The following is a 27,933-nucleotide window of genomic DNA, read 5'->3' as shown; positions in this document are numbered from 1 at the left end:
AATGTTTACTATGGAAGCATTTCTGTAGGGTGCGCTGGATAAGTGCATCTGCTAAATGCCAAAAATGTAAATCCCCAGTTTATTGGCTTCATTGCCCTCAAATTGACTTGGATCTTATCAACTTTAATCACAGCTGTTGTGATTTGGGTGTCAAGGTGTTGTGCCAAATTATTAATTGGTACAGGCACCTTTTTTGGGTGGAACGATAGGGTTTTTTATTTTTTTTTTAACCTGTGGAATAAATGGTGAGACTGGTTCTGCTAATGACATTGATGCATGGAGGTGTTTAATGTTTTAATTTAACTAGGGTTTACATTACTCATGCATATTACATCCATGGTAAGGAAACTATTTTAAAATACACCTGGGCTCTGCCAGCAGGCCTCTTGCCATCGTTTATCTGCTTTCTCAATGTTTAAGTAAGTAATAAAAATTTTGCTCATATGGGTCTAAAACTTGTTCACTGTAAATCAGGTATATTTGGTTTCCTGCTACCAAGGATTTGGTCAGTTTGTGGGGAATGTCCATCCAAAATGTTTATATTTGAAGAACATGGTATATTGCTGGGCTGAAAACGTATCTTGCATTAAATGTGCAATGACGGAAGACCAAATTACCAAAACCAAATAAACCAATATTGTATAGTAAAGGATAATGTAGTGACTGCTTAATATGTGATGATGGGGGCATTAATAAATAGAAAAACATTTATTACACTGCCTTAATATATAACAATGTTTCACAATCACAGCTTATGTTAAAATTAAGTACAAATACAGGTCGGATAGTAATGTTAATTGACAAAAGCATGTAGCTGCTTAACCTCAACAAGGAGGTGGTTTGGGGTGACTAAAAATTGTACATTTAACCCCCATACATTTTATATGTCTACCTTCTTAAAGCTCATGACAATCAGTTGCTTATTAGCATCAAAGATATTTTATGTGTCACTATAATGAAATAGCAGTTGTAAAAACAAAAAATAAGAAACTAGATATATCCTGCAGGGATGTTTGCTTCTGAAAGTGCCGGAGTTCATTATGCTGAATCTTTAGCTTTTTTGTTTTTACACGTCATCCTGGGGGCTGCAATGACCCGCTTCACTGTCGGAGAAAAAAAAAGTTAGCAACAAATAATACTTTACCTTTAATTTATAGTTCTTTTATAGAACTGTGAACCAAGAGACAGCTTACGTTTCACCATCCTGTGTTGGAAAGAAAGAGAAACAGGAGTAAACATCTTGCTCATTTAAAGGTTTTATTACTACTAGCTTAAAACTCTTCAGTCAAAAAAGCATTTGAGAAGTCAGGCACTAATGTTGGATGAAAAGCCCTGGTTAGGATTCTGTCCAAGTGTAATGTTGGGTTCTTATAAGGGTGCAAAACTGTTGAATGAAATAGAACCTGATATGTTTGAGTTCATATCTTACTTAATTAGCAGTTTATTTGATTATTAGCATGTGTTATTTACAGAAATATATCAGACCACCTTTAATCGAGTCTTTAGGCAGGCTGAGCCCATTGGCAAATAAACCTATACGTTTGTTTTTTTATGGAGGGTTTCTAAATGAGAATATGTTAAGAGTACGTACAGTACATTATCTAGGTAATGTTAATAGTAGTTACTGATTTGAGACACAGCTTTATGATATTTTTATGTGTATGTACCTTCTGCTTTTGGCCTCCAGTCTTTTTCTGAACTCCCAATGTGTCGAAGGAGTGACTGCGCACCCGTATAGCTCTCTACAGTACACAAACAAAGAAAGGAGGTATTATAGAATTATTAATTTAAACATTTTTCATATCCAACGATACAAGAATGTTTAGTATCAGAAAAGTAAAACTTTAGTTTCGCCAACAGTTCAGTTCCAAAGCTTTTAGTTCAGCTTTTGCACCCAATGGAACTTGTGGGTGAAGCTTAAACACATTGTTTGTAAGTCACCACTACACAGACAAGCATTTAGTTAAAAAATCATGGTGTTTTTGGGTGTTTATGTGGTTAAGGATAAGATTATTATGAAAATGTTACAAAAAGCAGCTTAATTATGTTACAGCAGGATGCACCGACAACTAGAATCCTTTAACTTGCTTGTTGTATAAATAGCTGCAAATACACAGCGATTCTTATATGCATCATTTTTGTACTATACAAATACCAATAGGCATTTTTTTGTAATCAGTAATTAGTTAGCTTTTGTATTGCACGTTTCTGCTACTGCATTTAGTGATTGAAAATGAGACCACAGAACCAAGTGTCTACTACCAACCCGCAACATCGGCCATGCAAGACTTGCAGTTCCACCTCTTTATCATTAGAAAAAAGCAGAAATTCACATTTGCAATTTACAGATTGTAAAACAGTGTTATTGTTAAGTTGCTCAAAATAAACCAGAACCCAAAGTTACTTCTTTGTTCAGAACAGTTCCTGTTTAAGACCATACATTGGATATACGGGTATGATATGATACTACTGTATCCGAAACTCTCACCTTAAAATTTTCAATGAATCCTCCCCCTCCCTCTTGTGGTGGGGGTGCAGTGGTGGTGACCTGCACCGAATTTCCCGTCATGTACTGGGAGCGTGAGGACAGCTCGGATCTTAGCGCCTCAAGCAGTGAGGAACGAGTGCGCAGCTTTTGTGAAATTACAGAAGAGTTTTAATGTCGTGAATAATTAGATCATAACAAGAAAAAAAAGAATGAGGAAAAGGGAGGGTTTGTACCTCGAGTTTGCTGAAACGTTCAGCTCTGTAACATGAAATCTCAGCGTTGATCAGTTTAGTCAGGAGAAACTCTCGAAATATAGAACCCTACGACAGGAAAATACATAGGAGTTTAACAACATGATGATTGCATGGCCTCCTAAATACCATAATTACAACTTTGAAACCAAGTATTGCTAGCTAATGTCTAGCTATATTGATCTAACATGACCCTATAATGCTAGAGTACAAGAAAAGGCTAGGGCTTAGTGGTTGCTGTATTACAGTTATAAGACACAGTGTGCTTTCAACTGTCAAGCCAAGGATCATTAGCTAGTAGCATATATTACTATCCACTGAATAACACAGGGGTGGCACAGTGGCGCAGTAGGTAGCGCTGTCGCCTCAAAGCAAGAAAGGCCAGAGTTCTTTCTGTGTGGAGTTTGCATTTTGCCTCTGTGTTTGTGCGGGTTTCCTCCGGGTGCTCTGGTTTCCTCAAAAGTACATGCAGTCAGTCTAATTGGAGCTACTAAAATTTCCAGAAGTGTCAATGTGTGTGTGCTCTGTGATGGACTGCCGACCTGTCTAGGGTATTTCCTGCCTTTCACCCAATAAATGGGACCCACTGTGACCCTGACCTGAAATGACTGTTGTAAAACAGACAATGAATAAATGTTTAATGTTCACTGAGATTGAGATTGCTGGATTTTCCTCACACCAAACTTGTTAAACATGTGCTTTGTGCATTGGGGGCACAGTTGGAAAAAGGAAAAAGGCCTTCCCCAAACTGTTGCCAAAAAATTGGAAGGATATTTGACCGTATTTAATGTAATTAAATATTAAATATTCATTCTGTAGACCGGTAGGACATTGGTGTGGTTGAAACTTTATCATTCGGAGGGGTTTCTACATACTATTGACCATATAGTGTAGCTACCTAAATGTAGAGTTGCGTTCTATTATTGAGTTTTACCACACTTAACCACAACAAAGAAGCTTCTGACTTTCCGAACACACGAATGTAGAAAGTGGTATTATAGTATTGGTATTATATTTTCACACCCCGTGTTCTCACCTCTGTAAATATAGGAGGGTTCGGAAGAGGCGGGCCAAACGGTGGTACATCCTCCCTAGCTGTGACAGACACCTGTCAATCAAAGTTGTAGTTATTCTTAATATTAAGTTCTGGTCACCCAAATATATAAACAATCTCTCACCTGAAATGCTCCCCCGTCCCCTCCGTCTGCCCCATTCTCCCGTTTTACTCTCCGAACAGCAATGAAGCAGTGCAAGAAGTGAGAGCTGATGACGTCACAGATAAACGGGGTTCGGCCTTCCTGATAAACAATGGCGACGATGTCGTTTCCAATGTGTCGTTTTCTCTGGAGCTGAACGCACATCAATGACAGAGACAGGTGAAAGAGTTCAGAGTATATTAAGTTTTTCTTGATGTTTTTTTTCCAAATCTTTTAAGTTTTTAACCAATGAGGCAAAATTGACTCTTCATGTACATTTATGAATGGGTTTCCTCTTTTGCATTCCTCTGTACTCTGCTTTAACATGTATGAAGGAACACACTACACCTTCTGTACTCATCTACCACTCCTACGATACCTCAAACCAGCCAGTAGATGTACTGGTAAAACGACAAGGAAGAAATTCACCATCCAACCTTCCCTCACTCAAATGTGACCAGTTAAGCCACCGACCAGGCCTACCTTATCTACGTCACGTTGAGCTAACCATGGCTCCCTGTATACATGATGCGGCTCTGTGTAGGAACCCAAAACTGGAAGTTGATAAGAACTGGCCACAGAGTGGTCATGTGTCTGTCGCATCCTTGACCAGGATTCGTGGTAAAACGTAAATGTATATGTATCTTACCTGCTGTGTATCTCCATCTGTGAAGGGCAGTTTTGTGGAAACGTGGAACATGATCTCTCTGCCGTGAAAGGAAGTAAACACTGCTTCACTCCCTGTCTGTCCATGTGACACATCCAGCCCCCCTCTGAACCTGTGCAATTAGAATCCTGTCAAAATGTTATATTATTATTATATTATTATTTTTTGTGAATCAGTCTGACACTTCTGAAAGGGGTCCAATCTGCCCCCAATTTCATAATCTATAGATACAGTTTAGTGTCCCGTAGATAAAATAATGAACAGTGGGATGGAGCAATGAAGCAGAGTCTTTAGAGAGCCTGAACTTCTCGTGCTTGTACTCTGGAATACTGTGCCCCATTTTAAAGTCTCTTAGTTTTGGAGAAGGACCTTTTCTGTACCAGCATGACTGTGGTACATGAAAACATGGTTGGTGTGGAGATAATGGGATGTTGATTGTGAGTCAGGCCTTCTCACCAACATCAGTGCCTGATCTCACAAAGGGGAGCACACTTTTTCACAGACACATTGAAGGCTGTTATAGCTGCGAGGAAGGGAGGTGTCCACATCATGTGTTCTGGTACGCAATTACACTATACTGTACTTTTTTTTTTTTTTTTTTAATTTGTACCCCTTTTTCTCCCCCTTTTAGCGCATCCAATTGTTCAATTAGCATCGTGCTTCCTCTCTGTCTATGCCGAACCCTGCCCTGACGGAGGTGATTGAAGCTAACCCGTATCCCCTCCGAAACACGAGCAGCAGCCAGATGCATCTTTGCCACCCACACATTGACGAGTTTGGCGCCACCTAGCGTTGCATGCGGAGAGACACACCCTAAGGGCACCCTCTCCCATCTCTGTGTAAGCGCCTCCAATCAGCCGGCAGAGAACGCAATCGCATTCTGACAGAGAGAGACCCACATCCGGTTCTTTGTCCCACCCCCCACATGAGCAACCGGCCAATCGTTGCTCATATAGCCACTCAGCTTCGAACCGGTAAAGCAAGGCTGGATTCGATACCACGCTTCTCAGAATCCAGCCCTGGTTGCAGCGCGTTTCTTTTTACCGCTGCGCCACCTGAGCGGCCACTATACTGTACTTTTGATATATAAGATAGGAGATGACTTGATGTTATTGGAGATGACTCATGTTATAGAATTTTTTTAAAGCTTGATTTGAAAGATTTTAATGAAATCTATATTTTGAATGTTGTGTGTCGTGTTACCCGGTGAATCCTCTCAGTTTGACTGTTTGACCCAGAATGGACAGGAAGTGTTTAAACTCTTCACTTTCATCATTATTACTAAGAATTTCTTCTTCTGTCAGCTGTAAAACACAAACCCAAACACACAAAGTCATAAGACTGTAACAACATGAATATTATTACATAAGTAACATTTAAACATCATAAAACTGTTACTGTTTTATAGTTATTGTACCAAATCAACTAAATTAGTATAAATACAAATATACACTGTGGCCAAAAGTATGTGGACACCCCTTGTAATGCTTGAATGTAGTTGTTTTTGCCACACCAATTGCTAACAGGTGAATAAAAAAATATATAAGATAACTGATACACTTTTAACATGGCAACAGTTCCTCTTTTTCTTTCAGCATGATTATGCCCCTGAGGACAAAGCCACATCTATAAAAACATGGTTTGACTAGTTGTGCACAAAGGAGCTCCAGTTGCCTACACAAAGCCCTGGTCTCAACCCAACCTAACCCAACACTTTTAGGATAAATTAAATTTGGATTGCAAAGCAGGCCGTCTCTTTTCTTCTACATGTGCCGGCACCTCTACCAGACAGCAGGAGTAGTTGTTGCAGCACCAGTGAGGAGAAACTCTGTCCAGTCTTAAGAACTCTCTGCAGTGGTGGACTCTGAGGGCCAAAGTTTTTCTTTAAAAGATTTTGGCTCGAAGTGGGTGATAATAAGTAATTTCTAGGGCAGGATATACTATAAATAGAACTTTTATACTAATGAATTCCACCTGAAGGTGTAGTTTAAAAACAGCAAATAAAAATTAACAAAAACTGAAAACCCCCAGTTATTATCAAAAATAAAACAGTATTTAAAAACAAATAATAATAAGCCATTATTGAAAATAAACATTGATTAAAAGTGGCTGTGTTCCAAACCACAACTGTGATCCACAGTGCACAACAATGGTGTTATTACAAACTATGTAGTACAAAATGTTAAATTAATGTTTTATCTGGAAAAATATCTTTGACCTAATTCAGATTTTGTATAAATATTTAATGAAACATCACCTGCCCTTCCTTCTGATATAAAACACCAAATTTAAAGTTTTGAGACACTCTGTGTTCATCAAATGCTGCAATCAGCTCTGGAGCCTGAAACACAGAGAAATACAAAGTGGTTTCAAGAATGGTTAGGTTTAAATCAGATTAATTAAGGTAATTAATAAAAATGATCATTTTTCAAATCATGTTACAGAAATAATCTTCTGTGTTTTAAGCTGAGCAAAAAGATCAGGAAGATCTCACCTTCAGGTAACTGATCACGTCAAAGCTGGAAACACTCACATTGACACACATCATCTACACAGAGCAAATGATAAAACTTATGATTATATATTTATTTATTTGTAGCAGTATATCAAATAAATTATTGGTACTTATTAAAGTGGAGTGAGTTTTAGACTCATCCTGAACACCTTTGCAAGTTCCACAGCTGTAGGGAAGTTCTGGAAGAGCGAGATGGAGAATGTCCCATGTAAAGAACACTCATTCATCCTGTAGAAAAAAAGTGTTTATGTGTAAGTAAAAGTGTGTGTTGGTTCATTAACTCATTCATTTTATGAGCAGTTAATTAGTGGTGAATTAACTGTCCATATTAATTAGTACAGTTCTACAATATGTGGTCTGGAATGCAACCAAAATGGTGGATGTTGTGGTTTATATTATGGTATCACAAAAAGGTATGGGGGGATTTTTAACTCCTGTAGAGAATATTAATAGATGCTGATATCATTAGTTGCTGGTATTGATAGATGCTGGAATTAATAGATGCGGCTTCTGATAAATGCCAATATTGATGGATGCCATTATTGATAGATACTTATATTGATAGATGCTGGAATTAATAGATGTTAATATCAAAAAATGTTTATATTGACAGATGATATACATAGTTTCTGGTATTAATAAATGCCGATATTGATAGCTGCTGGTATTGATAGATGCTGATACAGATTGATGCTTGTTTTGACAGGTTTGGATATTGGTAGATGATAGACCTCAGCCTACTTATATTTATCTTTATTTCCTAGAACTTGTTTGATGCTCTTGTGTTGATCATGACAATTATTTGGCCCATGCTATACTCCCCATTTTTAGACTTAAATCATATTAAGATAGATCAAACCTCAGGATGACCCTCAGTCGGTTCTCCTCCTCCTCCAGACAGACGGAGAGAACCAGAGGTCCGAGTACAGGATCAACCGCCATGAATGAGTGATGATACTGAGGGACAGTGAGAAACATTCATATTTAACCCTCAGTCATTTCTCAAAGAGTCACAAACTGCTACAACAGAATGGTAGTCTTGGTACAAAGTACATAGAACAGTGGTTCCAAAGTGTGAGGTTGTCTGAAGTAGAATCTGTTGGACCACAGTCCAGAAAAAATTATTGTGATCAGATTGAATTATTTGAGAACAATGAGCTGAAGAATGATTGGGGCAGTAACAACACTGTTCCTAATGTAAAGTTGGTTGTATTATCCTTATTGCTGTTGTTGCTCTATAAAAGCACCAGCACCAGCTAGAGGGCAGAAATGCCCACATAATGGCAAAATTGGGCAGTATGTAGTGATCATGGTATATTTTAAGTTTGTCATGTGTTATGAAGCTAAAACCAACCCTGTGCCTGAAAAACTCCTGGAAGATTTTCGCCTCTCTGTCTCTCTCCATGATGTCATAGGTCTCTAGGCCAAATGAAGGACTGGAGGAAGTGGGACTCATCTCAACACGTCTGTCCAATGGAGGGTCGATCCAGTATCCTCCAGATTTAGGGGACAGAATGAGAGGTAAACCATCTCCTATCTTTAACAACCGAGACTAAACCAGAGAGAAGAACTCAGGTTAAGCTATTAAGAAATGTAGCCATGTCAGCTGCACATATTAGTAAAGAGATGCAGAGGAAACATTTTTTCAGTAAAAGGAATTGTGGAATTTTCATAGGATTTTATGTTCCAGCAATGACACATATCCCACATGACTTGGAAATGCTTGGAAACAACAACATCTCAGCAGTAAAGCCACAATATCTTAAAGAACAGGAAACAAAGTGCTGAAGCATATAGCATAACATTTAAATCATCTTTGGTTACAGCACTCCAACTACCCGGACTGTCTCTACAATATCAGTAGACAGCAATGCCATTCTGGAGAGACTTCAACCTCATCCAACACCACTGGGATCAATCAGAACACTAACTGACTGCAACTCCTTACTACCCAACATCAGTAATGAAATAAAAACTATGTTCCAAAATCTGATAGAGATTTAACAGAAGAATGAAGACTGTTATAGCAGCACAATAACATGGTGAGGAATAAGACCATGATGCTATTCACATAACTTCAGACATACAGTGGGATGAGTGTGTTGTCAAACACACTTTGATTCAGATAAATGATTCACTCTTATAATAAAATGCATACATAAATAGATCTTAAATGTAATAAGCAGGTTTACCTTAGATGGTAAAGGAAACACACAACGCTGTTCATCCAACCTGCTGCCCTAAAGAAAGAGAAAAATAAAGAAAATAAAGAAAAAACACATAAATAAATGTTTTTAGACATTAAACACACATAAAAACATTTACTTGTAATAAAATGTTTTCATACCTGAAGCTTTTCAATTATCTCAAATAGTTCAGTCACCTGTAGAGAAACAATCAGAAAAGTATCAAGCCTGAACTTTTCAAACTGTAAATAAATGTATTAATATATCTATTAATATTATATATTTTACAGGGAAAATAGTGGTGGTGTAAAACAAATTATAGACAGCATGATAAAAAACAACAAAAGTGATGAGTTTTACTTGGTTTGATTGTTGTATGTATTTAAAAACAACTAGAAAAAAACTGAAAAAAAACCTAAAAAGTAGTACGTTATTCAGTTTACTTAATGTATATGTAATATCCTACCAAACCACTAATAATGTTTTCTTTACGTTGAACTTAAACATTTGGTCTGTTAAAAAAAACCTCACCACTAAAAATAATCATCAGTGATATGTGAAAGCAGCCTATTCATGAAATTATTAAAAAAGAATAAAGAAATTAACATTTTATTACCTTCTGATTGGGGTTTGTGGGCACAAATGTTTTGGTTTCATTAGACGGAGAATCTAAAATATCCAGAATGCTGTGCTCTAGATACTCAGGCCGGCTGAGAAATACAAAATGAATAAGAAAAAACTTTAGATTCATCTGAGAGCTTTAAGTAAATAAAATGGTTTGAATGTTTCTGACCTGCTTTCACTGTCACTGATGAATTTGTCAATCCTGTAAAACAGCAAAGATAACTCAATAAATACATAAATAGTTAATAAGCATTGAATTGCTGCTGTTGATTTATTCAGTCAGATTTTTTTGCTGTATTTGCTTGCAGTTGTTGGCACAACAACTCAGTGGGTAGCACTGTCGCCTCACAGCAAGAAGGTCCTGGGTTCAATCCCCAGGTGGGGTGGTCCGGGTCCTTTCTGTGTGGTTTGCATGTTCTCCCTGTGTTTGCGTGGGTTTCCTCCAGGGGCTCCGGTTTCCTCCCACAGTCCAAAGATACAAAGTTTTCCATGACTGTGTTTGACAATAAACTTCTTTCTGTCATAAATGTAACCAAAGTGTGTAAAAAACAATAAATTATAATAAAATCCTAATAAATAAATAAATTAAACATGGGTGATATAGGTGTTGCATAGCATTTTCCTTTCAGTAAATACAATGATTATTTAAAACCAACGTTTTGTGTTTTGTTTTACATTTTGTATTTTAGATCTACTGTAATTTAATGTGACAAATCTGCCAAAAATAGAAAAAATAAAGAGGGGGCAAATAATGATTCACAACACTGCAGTGCACGACCATCGATGCTGAATTAATTAACTCAGTCTAACAGAGTAAATGCAGCATTGTACCAACCACCTCAGTCAGATTCTTTAATTCATTAACCGATTGAGTGCTTCATGTAATTGATTTATTCATTTATTCTTCAGTAACTGTTTATGTAAACAACTTCTAACATTCACCAACTCACACAAACCTAGTGGCAATACAGAGCAGCCAGTCTCTCTTCTGCATGTTTTTGAGACGTGGGAGTAAACTAAGTTGAACTTTTGCCACCACCCTCCCACCGCCCATATACACTTAATGTCGTCGAACATTGTTTGATAATTAAAAGCTGCATGAGATGACATACTGAACATTATTATAAAAGGCTTTTCAGGTCACATTTCTAAATAAAATAAAAGTCAATAAGGTAAAATAATTGAGGTCTGCTCACCCTCCGTACGCTCCAAACGTAAAACTTCTCTTGCGGGAGAAAAACACGTCGTTTCTTCTCTCCATCGTTTCATTAATGGATTGAACATGTTCAATCTCTCAGTTTCCACCCCCTGTATCTTTCCATCGTTTAATCTCTCATCCTTCCTTCCTCCCTTCCTGCTACCTGTGGACTGTCACCAGTAACTCCTGCATGTCCAATACACTCACTCACACACCAAGGTTATTATTATTATGCTGTGTTTATCCTACTTCCTCATCTTGGAACTATCAAGCTTCCTGCTTGCTGCACTAAATAAAAATTTTACCTGAATATTCCAAAAACTGCTGCCTGATTTATACCTTGATAGTATCAAACTTCTGTAATTGTATATGAACAATTTTGAGTCTGTGTGTTCACATCACTCTTATCAAATAAAGTAAGTACACACCCATTGGTAAAGGACGTGTATCTTATGGCTGTGTTTTTTATGGAAATTAAATTATTTTCATTATCAGTGACTGAATGATTAAAACATACTTATTTTGCAAAAAAATGGAATTGAGTTTGTTTAATTTTATTGTGTTTTTTATAAAATATGGTAAACCGTTTGGTTGTGTAGAAAGTTCCACATTGTAATTTGTTGCATGGCCAACTCAATACTGATTATGATTACTACAGTTGGCAACTTATCAGTGCCAATATAAGGCAAATGTAACTAATTCTATTAAAATACATAGGTTATATGGTTATAATATAGGTATGTGAAGAAAAACCCAAGATAACCTGTTAAACGTAATGTAAAAAACCATGTGATGGTTTGACACCCTGTCCAATTGTCTCCAGGTGGCATCTCAGGATGAAGTGGTTAATAAAAATAAATAACCCTTTTAAACTAATAATAAAAATAATAACAACAACAATGATAATAATAATAATACATTTTATTTGTAGGCGCCTTTCAAAGGATAATTTAAAAAAAAAAGGTTTTAAGAACAGTTTTGAATTCTGCAATAGAATTTAAATAGAATATAATTTAAACTACTACTAATAATAATAACTAGTATTATACTGTCTGTGTGTGTGTGTGTGTGTGTGTGTGTGTGTGTGTGTGTGTGTGTGTGTGTGTATTTGTAATGAATCAGATGATACACTCCTACCATTACCCTTTAAGTTGATGCTGATGCTGAATTATTGATGAAGCTGAAGAGGGCACAGCAGCAGGGAAGAGGAAGAGCTCCAGGGGTTATCTGGCTTTATTAACAAAATGAACCCACAATTCACACCATTTTTTATTAAATAATAAAATAATAATCACTTATTGGTGGAATTAAAACATTGTTCTTGTGTTCTGTTAAATCATTTTTTATTTTACCCAATATTAAGTTTTAATTTCCAAAAGACATCAGTGCAGGATTAAAGAAGAATGGCATCTGAGAGCATAATCAGTTCTCAGAGGTAGGCAATTCCTACCTTACGCCCAGTGAACGGTACCCACCGCGATCCCGAACTTCACTTCGAAATGCTCAGTCAAATCAGCCCCCACGTTGTTTCTAAGGGTGTGCGTATACTAAACATTACGGTAATAGCGTCTGGTAAAACTGATAAAAAAAAGTCACTGACGACGTGAAGGTGACTACATCAGTTATAAATATAGAAATATATCAGTTAAAATATATATAAATGTATCAGTTAAAATATATAAATGTATCAGTTAAAAATACAGAAATATATCAGTTAAAAATATATAAATGTATCAGTTAAAATATATAAATGTATCAGTTAAAAATACAGAAATATATCAGTTAAAAATATATAAATGTATCAGTTAAAAAATATATAAATATATCAGTTAAAAATAAAAACAATATATCGGTTACAAATATATATAAAAATATCACTTAAAAATATGAATATATCAGTTAAAATCAGGGCCGGCGCTAGGGGGGGGGGGGGGGGGGGGGGGGGCTGAGGGGGGCATTGCCCCCCCAAATTGTGTCTTTGCCCCCCCAAGCACAATGCAAGCAACGGCTATTTTTAAAATTATCTCTGAACCAATCACAAAAATGCATTTTGTTTTACAGTGTGAAGATATTTCCTTGCTTATTCCTGATTGGCTCTTTGAGTCATATAAAAATCGGCAGACTGCCCCAAACAGTTCAGTTCGGCAGTATATGTTCTGTTAGTGTGAGCGAGAGGCAGGTATACTGGTAAACACTTTTTTTTTACAGAATTAGTATTCTTTTGTTTTCTTTATATTTTAATTTCCCAATAATATAAATATTCTCACTCATTCCTATTTCCACGTTTGAATATTCTCAGTCTGTGTGTAGGTACATTTGTCAGCTTTGACTTAAATTTGTATTAAAGCCTTTCAAGAAATAGAGTTGTTCTATTAGTAATGGCAATTTAATTAAGGGGGCGTATTAAAATGAAATACAATTAGATAATCTTTTTTCTCCATTTACATAATCAACATGTATTTTTAATCATTGGGTTTTAAGTTTAAGTTCGAAAACATGCATTTTTATTTCTTTACCTCATACATCACTTTAAGCCAGTATCAATAGCTTGGCTGTCATCATTCATGCACAAATCAAGCCTTGAATATATTTCTGGCTTCAAAAACATGACTATCAACATGCCCCCTCATTAGGTTTTACTGCCCCCCCCAAGCAAAGCAGTCCAGAACCGGGGCTGGTTAAAATATATATAAATATATCAGTTAAAAATATGAATATATAATCAAAAAAATATATAACTATAACAATTAAAAATATATAAATATATCAGTTAAAATTATATGAATATATTAGTAAAAAAAAAAATATATATATATATATATACAGTGGGGGAAATAATGTAACTTTTGTGAAACACTGTATATATACGTGTATATACAGTGTATCACAAAAGTGAGTACACCCCTCACATTTCTGCAAATATTTCATTATATCTTTTCATGGGACAACACTATAGAAATAAAACTTGGATATAACTTAGAGTAGTCAGTGTACAACTTGTAGATTGTAGTGTAGATTTACTGTCTTCTGAAAATAACTCAACACACAGCCATTAATGTCTAAATAGCTGGCAACATAAGTGAGTACACCCCACAGTGAACATGTCCAAATTGTGCCCAAAGTGTCAATATTTTGTGTGACCACCATTATTATCCAGCACTGCCTTAACCCTCCTGGGCATGGAATTCACCAGAGCTGCACAGGTTGCTACTGGAATCCTCTTCCACTCCTCCATGATGACATCACGGAGCTGGTGGATGTTGAACACCTTGAACTCCTCCACCTTCCACTTGAGGATGCGCCACAGGTGCTCAATTGGGTTTAGTCCATCACCTTTACCTTCAGCTTCCTCAGCAAGGCAGTTGTCATCTTGGAGGTTGTGTTTGGGGTCGTTATCCTGTTGGAAAACTGCCATGAGGCCCAGTTTTCGAAGGGAGGGGATCATGCTCTGTTTCAGAATGTCACAGTACATGTTGAAATTCATGTTTCCCTCAATGAACTGCAGCTCCCCAGTGCCAGCAACACTCATGCAGCCCAAGACCATGATGCTACCACCACCATGCTTGACTGTAGGCAAGATACAGTTGTCTTGGTACTTCTCACCAGGGCGCCGCCACACATGCTGGACACCATCTGAGCCAAACAAGTTTATCTTGGTCTCGTCAGACCACAGGGCATTCCAGTAATCCATGTTCTTGGACTGCTTGTCTTCAGCAAACTGTTTGCGGGCTTTCTTGTGCGTCAGCTTCCTTCTGGGATGACGACCATGCAGACCGAGTTGATGCAGTGTGCGGCGTATGGTCTGAGCACTGACAGGCTGACCTCCCACGTCTTCAACCTCTGCAGCAATGCTGGCAGCACTCATGTGTCTATTATTTAAAGCCAACCTCTGGATATGACGCCGAACACGTGGACTCAACTTCTTTGGTCGACCCTGGCGAAGCCTGTTCCGAGTGGAACCTGTCCTGGAAAACCGCTGTATGACCTTGGCCACCATGCTGTAGCTCAGTTTCAGGGTGTTAGCAATCTTCTTATAGCCCAGGCCATCTTTGTGGAGAGCAACAATTCTATTTCTCACATCCTCAGAGAGTTCTTTGCCATGAGGTGCCATGTTGAATATCCAGTGGCCAGTACGAGAGAATTGTACCCAAAACACCAAATTTAACAGCCCTGCTCCCCATTTACACCTGGGACCTTGACACATGACACCAGGGAGGGACAACGACACATATTTAGACATTAATGGCTGTGTGTTGAGTTATTTTCAGAAGACAGTAAATCTACACTGCTATACAAGTTGTACACTGACTACTCTAAGTTATATCCAAGTTTCATGTCTATAGTGTTGTCCAATGAAAAGATATAATCAAATATTTGCAGAAATGTGAGGGGTGTACTCACTTTTGTGATACACTGTATATACAGTATACTAATATATACGTATATATATATATGTATATGTATGTATGTATATGTGTTTACAGTATATCAGTTAAAAAGATATAAATGTATCAATTAAAAATATGTAAATATATCAGTTAAAATATATATAAATATATCAGTTAAAAATTGAATAAATAAATAAACCCATTTCTTCCTGCAAACTGTATTTGGGATACAATTTCAAGCTTTGAAAAAAAGACTTGCTAATAACATGACATTATTATTTTACTTTAAATTTAAAGTCAAATAAAATTTTATCTTAGCTCTTTAATTTTTATTGTTATTAAAAGGACTCTACTTGTTTCCACACAACAATTTCACTTTGTAATGATAGTACACAATCTGTAGTTTACACTCAGTTTATATCAAGCAATTCTGATGTGTCATTTTTAAATACAGGCCTTTATATTGCCACATTTCTATTATTTTAAATCTAGACAGTTATAAAAAAAAATTCTCTAGTTTCCACACAATAATTAAACTTCATAATGATAGTGTACCATCTGTAGTGTACCATCAAGCAATTCTGATGTGTCATTTCTAAATAAATGCCTTTTATATTGTAATATTTGTATTATTTTCACTCTAGACTGTAATTAAAAAGAATTCTCTAGTTTCCACAGGACAATTTCACTTTATAATGATAGTACACCATCTGTAGATGTCACTCAGTTAATATCAAGCAATTCTGATGTGTCATTTCTAAATAAAGGCCTTTATATTTCCACATTTCTATTTTTTTTAATCTAGACTGTTATTAAAAAGAATTATATTGTTTTCACAAATTAATTCCACTTCATAATGATAGTATACCATCTGTAGTTTACACTCAGTTAATATCAAGCAATTCTGATGTATCATTTCTAAATCAAGGTCTTTATATTGCCACATTTCTATTATTTTAACTCTAGACTGTTATTAAAAAGAATTCTCAAGTTTCTACACAACAATTCCACTTCATAATGATAGTATACCATCTGTAGATGTCACTCAGTTAATATCAAGCAATTCTGATGTATCATTTCTAAATAAAGGACTTTATATTGCCATATTTCTATTATTTTAAATCTAGACTGTTATTAAAAAGAATTCTTTAGTTTCCACACAATAATTTCACTTAATTATGATAGTACACCATCTGTAGTTTACACTCAGTTAATATCAAGCAATTCTGATGTGTCATTTTTAAATTAAGGCCTTTATATTGACACATTTCTATTAATATCACTCTAGATTGTTATAAAAAAGAATTCTCTAGTTTCCACAGAATAATTCCACTTCATAATGATAGTACACCATCTGTAGATGTCACTCAGTTAATGTCAAGCAATTCTGATTTGTCATTTCTAAATAAAAGCTTTTATATTGTCAAATTTCCATTATTTTCAGTTTCTATTAATTCTCTAGTTTCCACACAATAATTCCACTTCATAATGATAGTACACCATCTGTAGATGTCACTCAGTTAATATCAAGCAATTCTGATGTGTCATTTCTAAATAAATGCCTTTTATATTGTAATAGTTTTATTATTTTCACTCTAGACTGTAATTAAAAAGAATTCTCTAGTTTCCACACAATAATTCCACTTAATAATGATAGTACACCATCTGTAGATGTCACTCAGGTAATATCAAACCGTTCTGATGTATAATTTTTAAATAATGTAAAAGCCTTTATTTAAAAATGACACATCAGGATTGCTAGATATTAACTGAGTGACATCTACAGATGGTGTACTATCATTATGAAGTGGAATTGTTGTGTGGAAACTAGAGAATTTTTTTTAATAACAGTCTTTATTGAAAATAATGGAAATTTGACAATATAAAAGCCTTTATTTAGAAATGACATCAGAATTGCTTGATATTAACTGAGTGTAAACTACAGATGGTGTTCTATCATTATGAAGTGGAATTGTTGTGTGGCAACTAGAGAATTCCTTTTAATAACAGTCTATATTGAAAATAATAGAAATGTGGTAATATAAAGGCCTTTATTTAAAAATGACACATCAGAATTGCTGTCAGATTATTACCAACTCTTTTTTTCAAAGCTTGAAATTGTATCCCTAATACAGTTTGCAGGAAGAAATGGGTTTATTTATTTTTTCATTTTTAACTGATATATGTATATATTTCTTTAATTGATAAATGTATGTATTTGTATGTATATGTCAATGCAACCCTCTTCTCCCACTCTTCACACACTGATAGCAACACCGCAGAAGAAATGCTAGCACAGGCTTCCAGTATCCGTAGTTTCAGGTGCTGCACATCTCGTATCTTCACAGCATAGACAATTGCCTTCAGATGACCCCAAAGATAAAAGTCTAAGGGGGTCAGATCGGGAGACCTTGGGGGCCATTCAACTGGCCCACGATGACCAATCCACTTTCCAGGAAACTGTTCATCTAGGAATGCTCGGACCTGACACCCATAATGTGGTGGTGCACCATCTTGCTGGAAAAACTCAGGGAACGTGCCAGCTTCAGTGCATAAAGAGGGAAACACATCATCATGTAGCAATTTCAAATATCCAGTGGCCTTGAGGTTTCCATTGATGAAGAATGGCCCCACTATCTTTGTACCCCATATACCACACCATACCATCAATTTTTGTGTTCCAACAGTCTTGGAGTGATTTATCTAATGTGGGTTAGTGTCAGACCAATAGCGGTGGTTTTGTTTGTTAACTTCACCATTCACATAAAAGTTTGCCTCATCACTGAACAAAATGTTCTGTGTAAACTGAGGGTCCTGTTCCAATTTTTGTTTTGCCCATTCTGCAAATTCAGTGCGCCGATCTGGGTCATCCTCGTTGAGATGCTGCAGCAGCTGGAGTTTGTAAGGGTGCCATTTGTGAGTAGCTAATATCCGCCGAAGGGATGTTCGACTGATGCCACTCTCCAGTGACATGCGGCGAGTGCTACGCTGTGGGCTCTTGCTGAATGAAGCTAGGACAGCCACTGATGTTTCTTCATTAGTGACAGTTTTCATGCGTCCACATTTTGGCAAATCCAACACTGAACCAGTTTCACGAAACTTGGCAAGCAGTTTGCTAACTGTAGCATGGGAGATGGGTGGTCTCGTAGGGTGTCTTGCATTGAAATCTGCTGCAATGACCCGGGTACTGCGTTCACCAGACATCAACACAATTTCTATCCGCTCCTCACGTGTTAACCTCTGCGACATGTCAATGGCTGTAAACAAAGAGAAGCTTGTAAATAACTCATGAAAGAATAAAGTTACGTTAAAACCAAGCACACCATTGTTTTTCTTGTGAAATTCTCTATAAGTTTGATGTCACATGACCCTCTTCCCATTGAAAAAACTAAAGTTGGATCCAAAATGGCCGACTTCAAAATGGCCGCCATGGTCACCACCCATCTTGAAAAGTTTTCCCCCTCCCATATACTAATGTGCCACAAACAGGAAGTTAATATCACCAACCATTCCCATTTTATTTAGGTGTATCCATATAAATGGTCCACCCTGTATATATTTTTAACTGTTTTCTATATTTTTTAACTGATACATTTATATATTTTTAACTAATATATTTCTGTATTTTTAACGGATACATTTATATATTTTAACTGATGTAGTCACGTTCACGTCGTCAGTGACTTTTTTTTATCAGTTTTACCAGACGCTATTACCGTAATGTTTAGTATACGCACACCCTTAGAAACAACGTGGGGGCTGATTTGACTGAGCATTTCGAAGTGGAGGCTGACTTGACCGCAGTGATCCACAACAGATTAAAGCAGTGGTAAAACAGGCAATGAATGAACATTTCCTTGCACATGATGCTGGTTTGTGTTTAACTTTTTGTCAGTTTAGTAAAAACGACAGTTTGATGTATATTTGCTGTGAAATGGAGTCAAAAACTTCTTTAGCTGTGCGCGCAGAGGAGAAACCGGCTGTGCTTCATAACACACAATCTCTACTAGGTAGTGCAGACTTTATAGTGCGCAACTGACCATGTAGTTACACACTATGGTAGTAAGGATTGTGCTGATTAGTTGCGGCTCAGTTTTACTTCACAGAGAAACACCTAGCAGATGGACTGAGGGAAAAAATATGTTAAATTGGTTATTAATATTATACATTCACATTTACTCGAAAAAAAAATATTATTGATAAACAAAACAAAATACATTATGTACTTTATCTTGTATACCAGTTAGTTTACAGCTTACAGGATACCTTAGAAACGAGCTAACTTACTGAAGCCTATATGAAACTGAGGTAAAGTGGTGGTTGTTAAACCATCAGTACTGAATGAAATAAAAAGATTGAATGAATGCATCATTTTGTAAATTACTCAATTTGAAATGTCTTTTTTTAGATAAATCCCTGAAGTGCTGTAAAGTTTGATCATGATACTTAGATGGAGATCAGAAATGTTCTGAGGTATATTATATTAGTTTACTATTAATATGAAGCCCTCAAAGCACTATAAAACATAAACTGGTTTATGATTACTAGTTGTTCGTTGGTGCTCCTTCCTGACCACTTTATAAAGTAAAAGTTTCTGCACCTGGAAATTAGAACAAACCAAATGTGAACATAATTTTTGCCAACACTGTTCATTAGTACTGATCTACTAGTACCACTGTTTCTGTTTTCCTGCTTTAGTGTACACTTTAGTGTAAGTACTGTAGGTGTGATTTGTTTACTTTTCAACAAAATAAACCATTTTAAGGCAAAGTAAATCAAGAAAAAATCAGTGACCATCCTTTATTTATAAGCACATGCACACATGTACACCAGTTCATTCAAGTGATTGAGTCAAAACACCTTGTTGATTGGAGAGGTCAAAGGAAAATCACCAGACTGGATGACAATGTACTGTATTTTCAATAACCCCTCTTTATAACCACACACAAAATAAAGGTTTAGACAACACCTTTGATCTTCCTAAATATGTCATTTTCTGCAAATTCTCTATGCAGAATTTGTATATAATGAACACAAAATATATTGTAAATGTATTTATATAGTAAATACAAGAGAAAATAGAATTAAATGCTTAAATGCTTATTTTTACACCAGAACAATATAATAGCATTATAGACAGAAAATCTACCACAGGTCTAACAAACCAAAAGTGAGCAAATACCAAATCACAGCAGTTCTTCACCATGGGCTTGGGACCCAACACAGGGTTACTTGAGATACAGAAAGTGATTGCAGGAGTTTTAAATAAACTAAACACAGACATCTGGGCAGCTGAATGCAAGTGATAACATTTTTTAAATGTCTAGTTATCTTTCACAATTTTATTAACTTTTTCAGTTTTTTAACAGTTTATTCAGTTTGAAACTCATGTCACTCTCATGACATGATCAGCTGTGTGAAGTGTGATCATTCTCACATTAAACTGAATGAACTAGCAAGTCCCAAAGCTGCAGAAGAAGTTTTCTCGTGTGGGATGATCATTACTGATTCTCCAAAATATCCATACTAACAATCTAAAAAATGAGAAAGAATGAGATGAACAGCACGAGAATGTTAATGCAAAGAAGAACATACAGGCAAAAGCGCTTCATGTAGGACATTTTGTTAATCGTCTTATTTTTTGGTTTCTGAAGTTGCTGATTTTGTAGAACCAGTTGATCTTTCTTAGCTCCCTGATTTCTCTGATACTTCTGATTTCTCTTTTGCTTTTCACCTTGTTTATCATTCTGGTCATTCTCATCTTTTCGGTCTTTCTGATCTTTCTGTTCTACCATGTCTTCCAAATTTAGCTGATCTTTATTTTCTGCATTTTGCAGATCTATTTGATCATCTAGATATGTGAATTGAATATTCTTATCATCTACATCTTTTTGATCTTGCTGATCTTCTATTTGTTGTAGACTTTGCTTATCCCGCTTTTTCTGATCTTTATGGTGTTTCATATTTGTTAGGTTTTTCTGATCTTGCTTATTTTCCTTATGTTCCTGATTATGCTGATGTGTCTGATCATTACAATGTTTCTGATCTATCCACTCTTGCATGTCTTCACATTTTTGATTTTGTTTATGTTTCGGATATTTCTGATTGGGCTTAGCAATCTCACATTGTTGATCTTGACAGTCTTGAGTATCCTGCTGATCTTCTTGATCTTTGTTTTTTGTTATTTTGATCTCAAGAGTGATTGAAGTGTTTTGCACAGATTTGTGGATGTGCAGGCAGTCCTGAGTTAGATGATAATGTTTGATAGTTTCTGAATTTTGGGTGCCTCTTTGTGTTGAGGGCTCAGTGACATCCTGTGTTATAACTCCTTCTGGAAGTTTATCCATTAATAACTCCAGTAGTGTCTGATAATCATTAACAGTCATTGGTCCTACCTCCTGATCCTTTTGAGTCTTTACGTTCTCAAAGATGAGACTGAGAACAGCCAAGAATCGTGGCAGAACATTTTCCTGGCAGAATTTGTTCAACTCCTCGATCTCTGTTGGGTCTTCAGCCACTTTGCCATAGTAGAAACTTTCATTCTCATCCACTTGATCTTTACTGCCCTGATACTCTTTTATAACCAATACAGCGTTTACTGGAGATTGTTGCACCTTTTCAAGGATGTACATGCTGGCCAAAGTCTCATAATAATGCTGATCAGTTACATGTATTTTAACTTCACAACCTTCATCAGGTATAGTAGAAAGGTCTTCCATGTTGTCCTTAATACCTGTACATTCGGTGATGAATTTGTTGGTTGGTGATGTGCTGGTTTCACATTGAATCTCCACTAAATAGGCAGACCTTCCAGAAAGAAATCCATACTCCACCTCATGTTCTCTTTTGCCATATGTACAACGAATCCCCTTCTGTTCAATGTAGAATTTCAGGCATTTCATTTCTCCCTCAAACGCCAAGTTCCCACCGTCTGCAGTCATGCCAGCTGTGGAGCTGTGGAGCTCCTCATATGTGTCCTTGATTTTAAATCCACAGCTGGTTTGAGAGGTATACTTTTCCCACTTTTCCTTCAGAGTTTCTTGTGAACCTTTATATGGTTTAAAAAATATAATCCTCATGATTTCCTGAATGTTCCTTTCCTCTTTCAGTCGCAGGACTTGTGCAATTTTTTCACAAGACAGACGAGGACTTGGGACAATTTGAAGTTTGAGGTTTTTCAGATCTTCTGTGATAGCTTCTGCATCCTTTATGATATCTTTGTTTGTGGAACATGTGTTGGCCTCTTTATTCAGAACCCCTACCGGCAAGTCGATCTTTAATAGGTTTAAGAGTTCCTGCCAGTCTTCAACATTAAGATGTTCTTCCTGCTCATCACATCCTTTAGCATTGTCTGCTATTACTCTTATTCCACCATCTTCTAAACTTTTAGATAAAGCCTTTCTTTTTCTTTTTTTCGTCCCTGCAGAGCGTGTTTCATCACTTCTTTTTTTCTTTGTTGACATAGTGCTTTGTTTTAAAAACAGAAACAGAAATGAAGTGTGAGCAAAGTAAAAAATGATTAAAATGGATTATAGCTAATAACAATTAAATGTGTAGGTGGGCAAACCTAGTTGTTAGGTTCAGGTGTTTTTGCTACACTCATTGCTGACAGGTGTATTAAATCTTTTCCTAAATTGATTGCTGAGAAGGAATTTAACACTGCTACAATAATCAATCCTGGGTGTGTCTAATCTAATTCAACTCAGTCATTACTTTTGGTTATTTGTTTATTAAAAACTAAAGGGACAATTACTTTTTCACACAGACTGTTGGTTATGAATAACGTTTTTATTTGACAAATAACATTATCATTTAAAAAGTATTTTCTGTTACTGTACATATGATGGAGAAATTGGTGACAGTCATACATTACTCTACTGGTTATATTAAAAGTTCATAGTGTAATTTTTGAGCAGTCAAAATTGGACTTTATTTCCATCAATTAAACTGCTTGAATAGAAATTAATCTCGATAGAACTTAAAAAAAACCTGAAAATTTTCTCACCGTATTTCTGATGCTGATCTTTCTGTTCTGAAGAAATCAACGTACGGAAGTTAAGTTGGAGACACTTGGTGAATTTTCACTTGTGTTTGCAAGTGAAGGCGATGACGTCAATCTGTGTTTATGCATGCAAATATATTCTCACTGTGGAAGAGCCTGATCTCCACCCATCAGTCCTTCCTTTGCAGTGTGAATTCCACAAACTGTTGGAAACTTCCCTTTAAGATTTTGCTTCATGAGCAAAATGTTGTTTTAGAAAAGATCAACAAACTAAAATAAATTTGGTACTCGACATTCTTATATATCACTGTACCTAACAGACCTTAATTAGAATCATTTAGATCTATAATAATCAAACAAAACCACCAGTGTATTTCTAGGTAGAATTGTATATCTTAACTCATGAAACAGGCAGTGTTAAGCTGGTAATACTGTTGTTGTACAAAGATCTGATTCATAATTATTGATGATTGAATCTTTTGACTGATCTGAATGAAGAAGTGCCGCCAAGAGGGAGGAGCTTCAGTGTGTTAAGCCATGTGATGGATCCTGTGTAATAGTTAATACTAGGGATGTAACGATACACTCTACCCACAATGCGATGTGATTCACGATACTGGGTTCACGATATGATTTTTCCCGATATTTTTAACTGAAATTGAAGACAAATTATGACAAAGTTTCCTTTAATAATTTTTCTTAAAAAATAAAATACTGTATTTGTGATTATCTTTTATTTATCTATACAATGAATGCCCTTTTATTTCTGAGGTAGGTACAAACTATGCAAAACAATTTTGAATTAAGCCCAATTTGGCTGAAAAAACCCGAATTTGACAACCAGGTGATTTGGGCAGCCGTGGTTTTATGTTTTTTGGATACAATCCGGGTTAGCACCCGAACATCCCTTTCAGACAGCTTCCTCTTGCGTCCACAGTTAATCCTGTTGGATGTGGTTTGTCCTTCTTGGTGGTATGCTGACATTACCCTGGATACCGTGGCTCTTGATACATCACAAAGACTTGCTGTCTTGGTCACAGATGCGCCAGCAAGACGTGCACCAACAATTTGTCCTCTTTTGAACTCTGGTATGTCACCCATAATGTTGTGTGCATTGCAATATTTTAAGCAAAACTGTGCTCTTACCCTGCTAATTGAACCTTCACACTCTGCTCTTACTGGTGCAATGTGCAATTAATGAAGATTGGCCACCAGACTGGTCCAATTTAGCCATGAAACCTACCACACTAAAATGACAGGTGTTTCAGTTATTTTGTCCAACCCCTGTATATTAGAGTGTGATTGTTTGCTTGTTGGTTCTAAAATGTTTTTTTCTCTGTTTCTGTGTCACCTCACAGCAAGAAGGGCCTGGGTTTGATTGCCAGGGTTCTTTCTGTGTGGAGTTTGCATGTTCTCTCTGTGTCTGCATGGGTTTTTTTAATTCCATGTAAAAATTTTAGGAACCACTAAATGAATTATATACACCATTTTGCCAAAAGTATGTGGATACAGACTAGAAAGTTTATTTAATATTCTGTAAAACGTTTGAACACACTATAACTCTGCACCCACTCCCAACAATCACACAGTAAACACACAACATTAATATATGCCACAAATATTAAACCCACCAAAACACCGAACCACAAACTCTCTTCAACAAGCTCTAACTTTAGTTTTTATTATTATATTTTACTGACACAATTCACATTTTTTTTCATTTACTGGATTCATTAAAGCGGCAGAAGACAATATTTCATCATAAACAATAAAAACAATACAAATTCCATCATAAACAATAAAAACAATACAAATTCCATCATAACCAATAAAAACAATTAAAATTCCATCATAAACAATAAAAACAATACAAATTTCACCATAAACAATAAATACAATACAAATTCCACCATAAACAATAAAAACAATACAAATTCCATCATAAACAATAAATACAATACAAATTCCATCATAAACAATAAATACAATACAAATTCCATCATAAACAATAAAAACAATACAAATTCCATCATAAACAATAAAAACAATACAAATTCCATCATAAACAATAAAAACAATAAAAATTCCATCATAAACAATAAATACAATACAAATTCCATCATAAACAATAAATACAATACAAATTCCATCATAAACAATAAAAACAATACAAATTCCACCATAAACATATATTATAATATAAATATTATAATAAATATTCAGAAAACACCCAAACACCCACCACAACATACCCGAGCATTCACTTTTAATTGTTTTAACTGTTATTATTGGTACTATTGTTATTGTTGTTGTTATTATTATTTATTATTATTACTGTGTGTTTGTACAGCAGGTGGTGCCAAATCTTAATAAATCTCTGATCTAATAGTTTATGTTGTGGTGAGCGGCCGACTTGGGTTCCCCCAGGATGCCCCACCTGCTTATGCCAGGTTCACACTACATGACTTTTGGGGTTTCCCCACAACTACACAACTGGATCTCTTGCAGTCGGGAGTTTTTTAAGTCGTTGTGGTTTTCACACTACACGACTGATCGGTATCAATCTATCACCAGGATGAGTCTGGTTTCCCAAACTACGTTTTGTCACAAAAACAAACGAGAGAACTGACGAGGGATTTAATGATGCCATGTTTAAAAATAAATGTCAACAATAAGCGAGCGATTAAAGTTGTTTGTGCGCTGATGTGCAGCGTAAAATCAAGGAGAAAAAATATGGTATTTGGGTACACGACCAGCAGTGATTGTCTGTTCTGTAGTGAGTTGGAGGTTAATAAATATTTTTTGCAATGCAGTGTTGGTATTATGTTTAGGCGTGGACGGTAAGGTTACAAATGCTGTAATGCCGATGTATTCTGATAGAAACTATATTATTCCCCTGTCCCACGTATTTACATCTCCTCTAGTGCGTTTCTCCTCACCTCGTAACTTGCATTCTCATTGGCTGTAGTTCGATACCGCACTCACTGCCAGTCGGCCAACTAATCCAGATATTTAACATGCTAGATATCTGTCTTCAGTCAGCAAGCCACTCGAATGGAGTCAGTGAACAGTTCACACATAGTGATCAAGAGCCGAGTTTTGATCGCCGAGCGAACGCTGAGTTGCCTCCGAGCTGCCACATCTAGCGGTGACCAGTCGGCGAGTGGAAAATCAGGGCAAAAATCGTGTAGTGTGAACTAGGCATTAGTGGGAGAGCTGGATTCCCATGATGCAGCGCGCCCACGGTAATAAGGGTTAAATTGTTTTGGGAGCGGTTGTGTAGAGTGAGATGTGTTTGAGTGTTGAAGCAAATAGCACACTTTTTTATAGAGTTGTTCATAGTGACCTTTGTGTTTACAAACATCTTTATCTTAAACTTTCACAACATTAAGTTTCCTTCATAAGTTGATTGTGGGTTTTCTAAAAATCTAAAAAATATGCTGGTTTAAAATTATACATACAGCAGCTCAGATGATGAATCTGCTGGTGTAGAAAGTTCTGTAATTTAACATTGTGTCAAAGCCTCAATCAGTTATAAAATAATTGACAACAGAATTCTCTGTGCCCATATGAATCAACCAAAGACACTATAAAAACAAGCTGAAATATAAAGCCAAACAAGGTCTTGCCAATATCCTGACTAAAATTATATTTAAATTCTATATTACTGCCGCGTTTACCATCACAATGTTATTAATCAATTAATCAAGTTTAAAGACGTGTTAATATGAAACTCAATTATGTGTTTTATATTTCCACAGTATGTTATTAGCTTAATTGTTAATATTTAACGTTAAGCTTTCTAATTTATTTTTTTGGTTTCTGTCTTTCTGGTTCTTTTACTTTCTGAAAGATGAGATTGAGAACAGCCAGGAATCTAGGCAGAGCCTCGTCTTCACATAAAGCCCTCAGTTTCTCAATCTGCTCAGTGTTTTCCTCCACACTGTTCCAGAAGTATTCCAGATGTTTGCTTTTATCTCTGTGTCTTACCACCATCAGCGCTTGGACTGGAACTGAATATGATTCCACGTTTTGTAAGATGTAGCTGTAGGTCTGAGTTTGAAAATAATACTCGTGGTTCTTGATTAATTCTGCTTGTTGACCTTGATCAGGCTTGCGAAACACTTTTCCCACCATGTCGCCCCTCGTGTTTTTACATTCGATTATGACTTTTTTAATCACTTTGTCAGTGGTATCATAGATCTGTGCTAGGAAGTCCAGATTTCCTGAGAGAAATCCAAATTCTACTTTGTTTCCTTTGGTGTAGCTCATTTTCTCACCATCCTTGTCTGTTTTTAACAGTCTCTTTTCATGGAGGAATCTGAGACATTCTATTTCATTCTGCGTATTATTACAAAAGCCGGATGACGTGCCACTGATAGATGATTTATGAACAGGTTCTTCCATGTTCACGTTCT

The 27,933-nt window shown here is 36.1% G+C and overlaps 1 protein-coding gene across 1 annotated transcript; it reads right to left on the bottom strand.

The window, feature by feature from the left end:
• Positions 1 to 723: 723 nt before the first annotated feature.
• rap1gapl (RAP1 GTPase activating protein-like) lies at positions 724 to 11,188 on the bottom strand. Its single transcript, XM_062991799.1, has 18 exons — positions 11,124 to 11,188; positions 10,097 to 10,129; positions 9,920 to 10,013; positions 9,465 to 9,500; positions 9,310 to 9,357; positions 8,472 to 8,669; positions 7,977 to 8,074; positions 7,267 to 7,345; positions 7,097 to 7,150; positions 6,860 to 6,943; positions 5,806 to 5,906; positions 4,585 to 4,714; positions 3,918 to 4,088; positions 3,776 to 3,847; positions 2,722 to 2,808; positions 2,489 to 2,632; positions 1,668 to 1,742; positions 724 to 1,103 (listed from the first exon to the last, which is right to left on the bottom strand). Exons 1-18 carry the CDS (start codon positions 11,186 to 11,188, stop codon positions 1,101 to 1,103), a joined length of 1,572 nt encoding a protein of 523 aa, XP_062847869.1. The 3' UTR covers positions 724 to 1,100.
• Positions 11,189 to 27,933: the final 16,745 nt, after the last annotated feature.

The sequence above is a fragment of the Trichomycterus rosablanca genome, chromosome 3 (assembly GCF_030014385.1).
Source record: "Trichomycterus rosablanca isolate fTriRos1 chromosome 3, fTriRos1.hap1, whole genome shotgun sequence".
In the NCBI taxonomy this organism is placed as follows: Eukaryota; Metazoa; Chordata; class Actinopteri; order Siluriformes; family Trichomycteridae; genus Trichomycterus; species Trichomycterus rosablanca.
Note: the sequence above shows the minus strand (reverse complement) of the source record. Positions and strands in the feature narration are given on the sequence as shown.

Bases quoted from the DNA above. Each gene is read 5' to 3' on its own strand.
- rap1gapl (XM_062991799.1), bottom strand. From the start codon at position 11,188: ATGGAGAGAAGAAACGACGTGTTTTTCTCCCGCAAGAGAAGTTTTACG. The intron at 6,944-7,096 runs GTGAGATCTTCC...TCTGTGTTTCAG, and splicing joins ACGTGATCAGTTACCTGAAG to GCTCCAGAGCTGATTGCAGC. The intron at 1,743-2,488 runs GTGAGAGTTTCG...TGTGTACTGTAG, and splicing joins GATTCATTGAAAATTTTAAG to AGAGCTATACGGGTGCGCAG.